The sequence below is a fragment of the Oculina patagonica genome, chromosome 12 (genome assembly GCF_052425735.1).
Source record: "Oculina patagonica isolate OP01 chromosome 12, crgOcupat, whole genome shotgun sequence".
Classification (NCBI taxonomy): domain Eukaryota; kingdom Metazoa; phylum Cnidaria; class Anthozoa; order Scleractinia; family Oculinidae; genus Oculina; species Oculina patagonica.
The window spans coordinates 15,451,783-15,463,647 of NC_135769.1; the positions used below are offsets into that span (position 1 = coordinate 15,451,783).

General features: G+C 37.8%; 1 protein-coding gene across 1 annotated transcript in view; it reads right to left on the bottom strand.

The window, feature by feature from the left end:
• Positions 1 to 9,840, bottom strand: part of LOC144633601 (ubiquitin carboxyl-terminal hydrolase 7-like) — a 33,391-nt gene extending 23,551 nt beyond the window's left edge. The window contains exons 1-4 of the mRNA XM_078492445.1: positions 9,506 to 9,840; positions 9,207 to 9,387; positions 7,904 to 7,993; positions 7,550 to 7,623 (exon numbers count right to left, since the gene is read on the bottom strand). Of these exons, the coding sequence (XP_078348571.1) occupies positions 7,550 to 7,623; positions 7,904 to 7,993; positions 9,207 to 9,387; positions 9,506 to 9,557 (397 nt within the window). The 5' untranslated portion in view covers positions 9,558 to 9,840. The remainder of the gene's footprint in view (positions 1 to 7,549; positions 7,624 to 7,903; positions 7,994 to 9,206; positions 9,388 to 9,505) is intronic.
• Positions 9,841 to 11,865: the final 2,025 nt, after the last annotated feature.

The following is an 11,865-nucleotide window of genomic DNA, read 5'->3' on the forward strand; positions in this document are numbered from 1 at the left end:
ATATACGTACGTGGCTATGTTTCCAGGATAACAAGCGTAAAGGTAACAAAGTTTATTGAAATAAATTTTCTATATTCAGCCGCCATTACGCTAGAAAATCTCAAGGGCTAAAACGTCTAAATTAATTATGTTATCGGGCCAAAAAGCAGTTTTGTTAATGGATTAAACCAGAAACCATCATTTCAGCGAGTCCGCGACTTATCTTTTCATTAAACGAGCGATATTTTTAAACAGTTCGACACGAACTCGAGATCGATGCGAAGCCATTCGACGGCACTTCACCTGCAAGACGTGAGCGTTTCGTCGATGTGTTATTTTATTTCAAAAGAGCTTTTCCCACAGCGAAAAATACTTTATAGTCTTCGGAAAAATAAAACTGGAAAAAGAACGATTTATTCTTCGGATTTTACGTTGCTAAAATTCGCAACGAAACTAGAACGAAGCGAAATCGACTTCACGGTGACAAACGGCGCGAATTTGTCATTCATGGCCACTGCCGTGTCACCCGCGTTCGTCGAAAATAGAACAGATTAATTGGTATTCTTCGATTCGGAGTTTATGTTTAAAAGACTTCTTTTCATTTTAAATACACAAGGAAAATATTTAATTGCTTTCCACAACTACTAGTGAACTAGCCGGCCGGTGGTTTGGGTTTGTTTTTCACGGATTTCAGATGGAGACGAAACCTAATTGAAATGAAATCAACAACTTCGATAATCGCAGCAAAGTCTGATTTACTCAAAACATTCGCGATCAAAATTCATAATTTTCAGTCGGAAAATGGAAAAAGAAAAGTATGGCGTATTAACTGAAGTTATTTCCTTAGAAATAAACAGGCAACTCATTGACAACGAACGTTTTCTTTTATTAGATGACAAGATGATAAACACGGCGCGTTGTCAACAAAACTAGTATGCAAATTTTTAAGTCGAGAAGTCCGAGAGAGAACTGCGTGAATGGGATTCAGTATAATAGCGACACGCTTTATTCGGTTAAAAATCTAGTTTACGTAAATTGATAAAATTAATTCTCTTTATGTATTGGGATAACACTTTACATGGATCCGGAAACTCTTTCGCAAATAGAAGTCAAGAACTTAATGCAGACTGAATGCGGGTTGTTTACTGTGATTTCAGTCCCTGACTATTTACGGCTAAAATGTGTGAGACTTACGAATAATAAACGTTGAATTGTACGGATAATATCCGTACGTAGCTATATTTTCAGGAAATCAAACGTTTACATGTACCACGTTTATCGCACCCAAAGAAAGTTTTCGATCCAAGGGAGAATTAAGATGGCCCGAGTATCGAAGTTTTAAAATAAACTTGACGTGTGAATTGGCCGCGTTAAACTTCCAAAAACAGAAAGAATATGTTTATATAGTTGAAATAATTTCTTCTCAAACTTTCCCAGATAACCTTTTACAGCAAGAAATAAAAGACCGAAAACTCCAAACTTTTCAACCATCACTTGCGGTCAAAATAGCGCAGTGCGAAGGTAGCGGTTTCGTGACTACGTGACGGCTAAATTTGCAATCCGGCCTCTTTTGTTTTCAGCAAGTTAAAAAAATAGTTTCAGGCACATCCTAAGTCAACTAAAAGTTTGAACCAGCCTAAGCAGAAGTATTCTAATTGATCTCAAAGATATGGCTTATCCAAGGTCAATTTTAAGCAGAGCGAAACGAAATCAAATTTAATAACACGACTGCGAATTAATGATTTGGCGTTTTGCATTGCTTTTTTCACAGCAATGAATATCGATTAAAGATATCATCTTGGAACTCTAATATTCGCTTGTAGTTCTAAATACAGAAGTTCTACGCAGTTTTGAGCCAACTTCTCTCCAAAAAGCGCAATCAAGTTCTTCAATGTGTATTTCTCTTCAACAACGTCAAGCGAGAGCTCGGCCAAAGTTCATAAACAAACAAACAAACACATTTCATGGAATTGTTTTATCCTAAAACTTTCTGCCAAAGGGACGCCGTGAGTTAGTTTTCCTGTATTAAAGCAACAAATCGATTTTCGAACTTCTCAGCGAATTTTTCCGCGGTAAATCAAAAGCAGTGCAAACTGCTGTGAACGTGGACTCCTTCGCTGTGGACACATTTAGCGCTAAAACATAGTTTTCGCGGGAAGAAATTTTCCCAGCTGTCAATCGGAAACCAAAGAACACGTTTTAGCTATAAAAAGGCTAACGAAAAACGGGAAAACTTCGTGAACTTATCTGCAAATAAAAAACCATTCAAATGCACTGGCCATCGGCATGGAAATAAAAACTTTTTTCTTTAATCAGATAATTGGCTCACCTCATTTATATGTGTTTTACCGGAATTCCAACACAAGAAACATCAAGATTAACTGAATGTAAGGTTCGTCCAATATCCTTTTTCCAAGATTTGCAGTATTGAATGGCAGTTTATAACCCGTGGCTTGGCGTGTAGATTTGTAATAAGGAATTTCGTTGCAGACAGAGCGGCTAGATTTGTCAACATCAGAATCCTACGTTCTCCTCCTCTAGCAACAAAACCAAACAAGCGAAAAAAAAAACAACAACAACAACGGAAATTCCGTTCTAAAGTTTTCTTCTAATGTGTCCATCAACAAACAACAAGCGCGAACTCCTCGTGGTCAGATCATGCCTTCTGTGGTCAAAACTTCCAAAACTGAGCGAAGATAAACTCACGTAACTAAGCGATTGACATTTGCATCTTCAAATTCTAATCTTCGATCTCCCCGGTTTGATGGCGACGGTAGAGCATGTATATATACAGCACACTTTTCCAACGATTCTAAAAATATAAACCTGCACTGCCTCAGCAATAAGGTGAAGGATCCTCTGAAGAAACACATTTGGCGCCTGAAAGCGCGAGACGTCGTCAATTTCCTGTCAGTAAAGTAGCCAATCACAGAGGGTTGTCGAGATTGTTTTTGACAGCCACTGTCAAGTGAACCGCCAGCTACACAGGCTATGTTTAGCTTCGTTACTAGCCGATCCAACCATTTACTGCTCTGATAAGATGTACGAATAATAAGCGTACATCCACCGCGCGTTTTAGCTTCGTTACTTGCAGATCCACTTATTTACTGCTCTGATAAGATGTACGAATAATAAGCGTACATCCACCGCGCGTTTAAGCTTCGTTACTTACAGATCCACTCATTTGCTGCTCTGATAAGACGTGCGAATAATAAGCGTACATGCACCGCGCGGTTAAGCTTCGTTACTTACAGATCCACTCATTTACTGCTCTGATAAGATGTACGAATAATAAGCGTACATCCACTGCTCGTTTTGAACGAAGCTAAGAGGCTCGGTTCATGTACGCTTATTATTCGTACATCTCATCAGAGCAGTAAATGAGTGGATCTGTAAGTAACGAAGCTTAAACGCGCGGTGGATGTACGCTTATTATTCGTACATCTTATCAGAGCAGTAAATGAGTGGATCTGCAAGTAACGAAGCTAAAACGCGCGGTGGATGTACGCTTATTATTCGTACATCTCATCAGAGCAGTAAATGAGTGGATCTGTAAGTAACGAAGCTTAAACGCGCGGTGGATGTACGCTTATTATTCGTACATCTTATCAGAGCAGTAAATGAGTGGATCTGCAAGTAACGAAGCTAAAACTCGCGGTGCATGTACGCTTATTATTCGTACATCTCATCAGAGCAGTAAATGAGTGGATCTGTAAGAAACGAAGCTAAAACGCGCGGTGCATGTACGCTTATTACTCGTACATCTCATCAGAGCAGTAAATGAGTGGATCTGCAAGTAACGAAGCTTAAACGCGCGGTGCATGTACGCTTATTATTCGTACATCTTATCAGAGCAGTAAATGGTTGGATCTGTAAGTAACGAAGCTTAAACGCGCGGTGCATGTACGCTTATTATTCGTACATCTTATCAGAGCAGTAAATGGTTGGATCTGTAAGTAACGAAGCTTAAACGCGCGGTGGATGTACGCTTATTATTCGTACATCTCATCAGAGCAGTAAATGAGTGGATCTGCAAGTAACGAAGCTTAAACGCGCGGTGCATGTACGCTTATTATTCGTACATCTTATCAGAGCAGTAAATGGTTGGATCTGTAAGTAACGAAGCTTAAACGCGCGGTGCATGTACGCTTATTATTCGTACATCTTATCAGAGCAGTAAATGGTTGGATCTGTAAGTAACGAAGCTTAAACGCGCGGTGCATGTACGCTTATTATTCGTACATCTTATCAGAGCAGTAAATGGTTGGATCTGTAAGTAACGAAGCTTAAACGCGCGGTGGATGTACGCTTATTATTCGTACATCTTATCAGAGCAGTAAATGGTTGGATCGGCTAGTAACGAAGCTAAACGCGCTGGGTAGCTAGCCTGTGTAGCTGGCGGTTCACTTGACAGTGGCTGTCAAAAACAATCTCGACAACCCTCTGTGATTGGCTACTTTACTGACAGGAAATTGACGACGTCTCGCGCTTTCAGGCGCCAAATGTGTTTCTTCAGAGGATCCTTCACCTTATAGCTGAGGCAGTGCAGGTTTATATTTTTAGAATCGTTGGAAAAGTGTGCTGTATATATACATGCTCTACCGTCGCCATCAAACCGGGGAGATCGAAGATTAGAATTTGAAGATGCAAATGTCAATCGCTTAGTTACGTGAGTTTATCTTCGCTCAGTTTTGGAAGTTTTGACCACAGAAGGCATGATCTGACCACGAGGAGTTCGCGCTTGTTGTTTGTTGATGGACACATTAGAAGAAAACTTTAGAACGGAATTTCCGTTGTTGTTGTTGTTGTTTTTTTCGCTTGTTTGGTTTTGTTGCTAGAGGAGGAGAACGTAGGATTCTGATGTTGACAAATCTAGCCGCTCTGTCTGCAACGAAATTCCTTATTACAAATCTACACGCCAAGCCACGGGTTATAAACTGCCATTCAATACTGCAAATCTTGGAAAAAGGATATTGGACGAACCTTACATTCAGTTAATCTTGATGTTTCTTGTGTTGGAATTCCGGTAAAACACATATAAATGAGGTGAGCCAATTATCTGATTAAAGAAAAAAGTTTTTATTTCCATGCCGATGGCCAGTGCATTTGAATGGTTTTTTATTTGCAGATAAGTTCACGAAGTTTTCCCGTTTTTCGTTAGCCTTTTTATAGCTAAAACATGTTCTTTGGTTTCCGATTGACAGCTGGGAAAATTTCTTCCCGCGAAAACTATGTTTTAGCGCTAAATGTGTCCACAGCGAAGGAGTCCACGTTCACAGCAGTTTGCACTGCTTTTGATTTACCGCGGAAAAATTCGCTGAGAAGTTCGAAAATCGATTTGTTGCTTTAATACAGGAAAATTAACTCACGGCGTCCCTTTGGCAGAAAGTTTTAGGATAAAACAATTCCATGAAATGTGTTTGTTTGTTTGTTTATGAACTTTGGCCGAGCTCTCGCTTGACGTTGTTGAAGAGAAATACACATTGAAGAACTTGATTGCGCTTTTTGGAGAGAAGTTGGCTCAAAACTGCGTAGAACTTCTGTATTTGGAACTACAAGCGAATATTAGAGTTCCAAGATGATATTTTTAATCGATACTCATTGCTGTGAAAAAAGCAATGCAAAACGCCAAATCATTATTCGCAGTCGTGTTAATAAATTTGATTTCGTTTCGCTCTGCTTGAAATTGACCTTGGATAAGCCATATCTTTGAGATCAATTAGAATACTTCTGCTTAGGCTGGTTCAAACTTTTGGTTGACTTAGGATGTGCATGAAACTATTTTTTTAACTTGCTAAAAACAAAAGAGGCCGGATTGCAAATTTAGCCGTCACGTAGTCACGAAACCGCTACCTTCGCACTGCGCTATTTTGACCGCAAGTGATGGTTGAAAAGTTTGGAGTTTTCGGTCTTTTATTTCTTGCTGTAAAAGGTTATCTGGGAAAGTTTGAGAAGAAATTATTTCAACTATATAAACATATTCTTTCTGTTTTTGGAAGTTTAACGCGGCCAATTCACACGTCAAGTTTATTTTAAAACTTCGATACTCGGGCCATCTTAATTCTCCCTTGGATCGAAAACTTTCTTTGGGTGCGATAAACGTGGTACATGTATACGTTTGATTTCCTGAAAATATAGCTACGTACGGATATTATCCGTACAATTCAACGTTTATTATTCGTAAGTCTCACACATTTTAGCCGTAAATAGTCAGGGACTGAAATCACAGTAAACAACCCGCATTCAGTCTGCATTAAGTTCTTGACTTCTATTTGCGAAAGAGTTTCCGGATCCATGTAAAGTGTTATCCCAATACATAAAGAGAATTAATTTTATCAATTTACGTAAACTAGATTTTTAACCGAATAAAGCGTGTCGCTATTATACTGAATCCCATTCACGCAGTTCTCTCTCGGACTTCTCGACTTAAAAATTTGCATACTAGTTTTGTTGACAACGCGCCGTGTTTATCATCTTGTCATCTAATAAAAGAAAACGTTCGTTGTCAATGAGTTGCCTGTTTATTTCTAAGGAAATAACTTCAGTTAATACGCCATACTTTTCTTTTTCCATTTTCCGACTGAAAATTATGAATTTTGATCGCGAATGTTTTGAGTAAATCAGACTTTGCTGCGATTATCGAAGTTGTTGATTTCATTTCAATTAGGTTTCGTCTCCATCTGAAATCCGTGAAAAACAAACCCAAACCACCGGCCGGCTAGTTCACTAGTAGTTGTGGAAAGCAATTAAATATTTTCCTTGTGTATTTAAAATGAAAAGAAGTCTTTTAAACATAAACTCCGAATCGAAGAATACCAATTAATCTGTTCTATTTTCGACGAACGCGGGTGACACGGCAGTGGCCATGAATGACAAATTCGCGCCGTTTGTCACCGTGAAGTCGATTTCGCTTCGTTCTAGTTTCGTTGCGAATTTTAGCAACGTAAAATCCGAAGAATAAATCGTTCTTTTTCCAGTTTTATTTTTCCGAAGACTATAAAGTATTTTTCGCTGTGGGAAAAGCTCTTTTGAAATAAAATAACACATCGACGAAACGCTCACGTCTTGCAGGTGAAGTGCCGTCGAATGGCTTCGCATCGATCTCGAGTTCGTGTCGAACTGTTTAAAAATATCGCTCGTTTAATGAAAAGATAAGTCGCGGACTCGCTGAAATGATGGTTTCTGGTTTAATCCATTAACAAAACTGCTTTTTGGCCCGATAACATAATTAATTTAGACGTTTTAGCCCTTGAGATTTTCTAGCGTAATGGCGGCTGAATATAGAAAATTTATTTCAATAAACTTTGTTACCTTTACGCTTGTTATCCTGGAAACATAGCCACGTACGTATATTATCCTTACAATTCAACGTTTATTATCCGTAAGTTGCGCGCTCTTCAGAAAAATACACTGGAGACACTGGATAATACGAAAAATAAGCTGACATTTCACGATTTTTACGTATAATATACGTTACATACCGTACCATACGTTTATTAATTTGGTGTCCGGAATTATTTTGACAGTCCGGATTTTTTCTGACACCTGTTTTATATTAATTTAGACTCACTTCTTGTGAAGTCTTCACCACCTTCCTGCTGACTAAGGAGTGTCAATTTTGCTGAAGCCTGACAAGACCATGACCTGCAGGCAGACAAAAGTGATATAAACCTCAATACGCACAACACTATAGCCCCCATTTGGCTTCAAATGTATGCACTGATATATGTCTTTGGACATAACATCTGTTCCTCAACAGAACAGAACAGGAAGTCAGATCTTGTTGAATAAACAGGATGGACATATACAAACAGAATGGGTGAATTTTTGTTCAGGCCAATCAAAAGTGGCTATAACAAAATTTATGAGGTGGTTGCAAAATGGCATCCACTGTTTGGTCTCAATTAAATTGTAATACACTTACAATGATTCTGCTTCTGGGTTACACTGCAAAAAGAATCCAACACTCTTGACTTTCTCATGATTGGAGTACCTTGGCATACACATAATACGCCTAGAAAAAAGCAATATGGTTTGACATAAGAAGTTAAGACAGTGATTGTGGCTTAATATAGCTATGGATATTTTTTGCTGGTTATTTACTGTACCTTCCAGTAACATGCAAAATGCTGAAGGTTAGAACTTAACTACCTGAATAGGAAGTTTCTTCAAAAGTTCAAAAGGTCAAGTTCATGGGTTTTGATTGGTGGATTTCCATCCAGTTTGTTTGTTTCTATTTCTCTGGGTAAACCAGGCTGTTGTCATCATTATTATGTTTGATGGTGGTGTAAAATGCATTTGTTTGTAACAGCTTGAATTTCAGAATTTTCATATTATAAAAAGGCATGAAACAAAAATCAGCAACTCAAAGAGATTATTTACCACTTGATTGCTTTGGATTTTTTTTGGCAGTGTCAACCAACAATGCAAATTAAAAAAGAAACAACCAATAATGCAAATAATGGATGGTCTTTCTCTTATCTCATTCCCTCTCCTCCTCCCTCTCCAACCCCTTCTTTTCTTTTCTTTTTACGAATTAGGCTCAAAGGACTTGAAAACCACAAATTTCAAGTTTTGTAATTAAATACAACTGGACAGGGATTTGATTTTGAGTCCCAAATGTAATATCCCAAATACAAAACACCAAATAAAAACAGAAGTAAACAAGATTGCATACATTATTTAGCAGAATAACAATAAGTCACCATGCAAGCATAAATTTAAACAAAAATTAAAGAAATCCTTTGCTCTCAAGAAGTTTGGTCAATATGGGGTTAATGATCACCACTTTCCTTCTATCTAACGATTTTATCAACATCCCCTGCAGATAACATGCAAAGAGCTTCGCGTGTATCTTATTAATTGCGGTAAATTGAGGAATAACCTTTTTGTGTTTACAAGCACACTCAATGTACATACTGCTTTTTCGGGATATTCTTAATTCAAAATTAAAGTGTGTACGTGTATTACATACATGAAGGCATTTCCGTCGTTGACAATCAGAGATAACAATAATAATCAGATTAGCAACACGAAAAAATAATAAAATTAACGGTTAAATAAATAATTCATAAACTTCACAGATTGCGGGGGAAAAATTTATGTTCTTCCCTGGGACGGGCTTTTCGTAATTTAAGACACTGGAGCCTTTAGAATACACTCATGTGATAATCTGATCATCGATTTCGTAGTTCTTGACAACTTGTATATCAATTTGATTTTCTTACCATGGTAAATTCCTCACGTATATAGGGTCACTCAAAGTAGATTTATCAAGTTTGCTGAAATTATGCACGGTAAAACGTATAAATCCTTCAGGTCTCGCTGTGTCTTCTTCCATCACTACATCCTGTGGTTCGCTTGGAGAAGAAAGTCCGTTTGGTACCGTTGAATCACCACCACCGGTATCTAACGAGAAAACGCGTGTGCAGAACATTTGAAATCCATCGTAGCTTCCTTGATGTGCACAATTCAAACGTTATGCAAGTCTAAACGAGGTAGAAAACTTCCGTTATAAAACACATACCTTCTTTCGTGTCCATTTCCTCCTGATCACTTTCATTTTCTGTCGCATTCATACTTTCTTCTTCGTCTTTGCAGTTTGAAATCTTGCGACGACTTTTCGAAGAGCGAGTCCCCGTTACTACCTTGATGTGTTTACTAGCTATGCGGCCAATTGCGCCCCAAAATCCCGAGCCGGGAAACACGACGATGTGCTTTTATTGCATCGAAAGTGTCAGAATCAAACGGCAAAGTGAAGGATCGTTAAACGTGAAAGAAATAAAAAGAAAAAGAAATCTACCAGACCAAACTCTTTTCGTCCTCCATTGTGACATTAGCCGAGGCGCCTCGCATTGAAATGTGGGTAGGAGGCATGCGCAGCTGTTTCTCTCCCTACTCCACTCGGAGATTTTTGTCCGTTTCGAAAGTCGTACCCAAGCCTCGTAGCGGCTTCGGCGCGCGAGTTGACTCGATTTCACCAGATTTTTTGACAGCCAAAATTTATATTTGTGTCGCAGGAGGAGAGAGAGAGCTTTGGCGATCATTCATCTGTCGTTTTTGACTCAAAATTTTTAAGATAGCACAAAATATTTCTACAATTATAGTGATATTGGGATAAAAAATGGTCTGTATAAAGCTCATGCACTGACAAACAAATTTTAGTGTAATACTGAGAAACTAAGTCGCGTACGCGTATCATTCAAGGTTGTGTATGCTCCTTGATCAAATCTCCAAATAATCATAGATAAAAGTGAAAAGAGCTGGGTGGTGAAAAACTGTCTCCCGAGGGGGTGGAGTGGGTCGTTTTCTAATAGATGTTTGGAACATGCTCAATTTTACGGTTTTAGGAACCCGTCGGCCCATTTTTTTAAATTAAGGAGGCTCGATGTAGTTTTTTTAGACTAAGGGTGGTTGTTTTGAAAATTAAAATTACCTAGGAAGCCAATGTTCGATTTTTGCCAAAATACACCATAATGATCAAATGTGACCAAATTTTAATTTTTTACCCGTCACTTAGTCACAACGGTTACCATAGCAACGATTGACGTTTTCTTTTGTTCTCAAACAAGCTTGATTTTCTCGAAATCTAGACTGACACTTGGTGTTTATTTTTTGATATGTTAAAGTTTAGTAGATTGACTAACTGTTGACGAAATTTTAGAAAAATCTGTAAGAGCGTTACTTTTCAAGTAAATCAAGAATGAAATTTTCAGAAAAACACCGTTTTAATATAAAATAGGCGCCTTAAAATTGTTTCGTAGTATTTGAGCACAGTTTCTCTCACTGAAATATAAATACTTACACCATCAAAGACCATTAACTAAAAGCGAAAGACTTTTTGCTTTAATTTGTTAAAATATATCGACTGCCGATTGTAAGAAATTATAACAAAATACCAAAAACTTCATTCTTGTTTTACTCTAAAACGCTCTTACAGATTTTCCTAAAATTTTGAGCACAGGTAGTAAATCTACTGTACTTGAACATATCAAAAAATAAATACCAAGTGTCAGTCTAGATTTCGAGAAAACCAAGCTTGTTTGAGAACAAAAGAAAACGTCAATGGTTGCCATGGTAACCTTTGTGACAAAGTGACGAGTAAAAAATCAAAATTTGGTCATATTTGATCATTATGGTGTATTTTGGCAAAAATCGAACATTGGCTTCCTAGATAATTCTAATTTTCAAAACAACCACCCTTCGGCTAAAAAAACTACATCGAGCCTCCTTAAAGTAATTTGATCAATCTGTATTCAGTATCTATTACTTTATTGTTACATATGTTCGTGTGAACGTAAATATCGCAAAAATGAAACTGGCATACTTCGCGGGACTTAATTTGTGCGATTTAACCAAAACATATATTAAAAAATTGCATTTAAAGGGACATGGTCAGCATTGTCACAATATTTTAAGTCATTTTTCTGATTACTTCCAAAAAAATAGTTGTGTAATGTAGGAAAACAACAAAGGAGTAATCAAAACCCGAAAATAACCATGGATGGTTTCGTCTGACGAAGATTAAGACGGCTTACGACTGACAAACTTGAAAAAACTTGCCAGTTTTTTTTCAAAATGAGTTGTCCGTGACTGAGTTCCTTTGAGTTAAAAAACGTTAAAAGTACGTTTTAGCGGGTCTTTAATTTCGCGATAAAGAAAATCGCGAAAACTTAATTTCCGCGAAAAGAATCATCAATAAGGTAGATCAAGAAAATGGCCTCTCAGTAAAATTCAGTTGAAGTTGGAAAAAAGGATGAAAAAAAAAAATAACCGATGACTTCAAACGCTGGTCACGAGCGCCTGTCCGCGCACTTCTGTACTTCTCCTTTAACTTCCCCTACGCGATCTATCACAATCTCACGCGATCTAATTTTGAAAGATCGT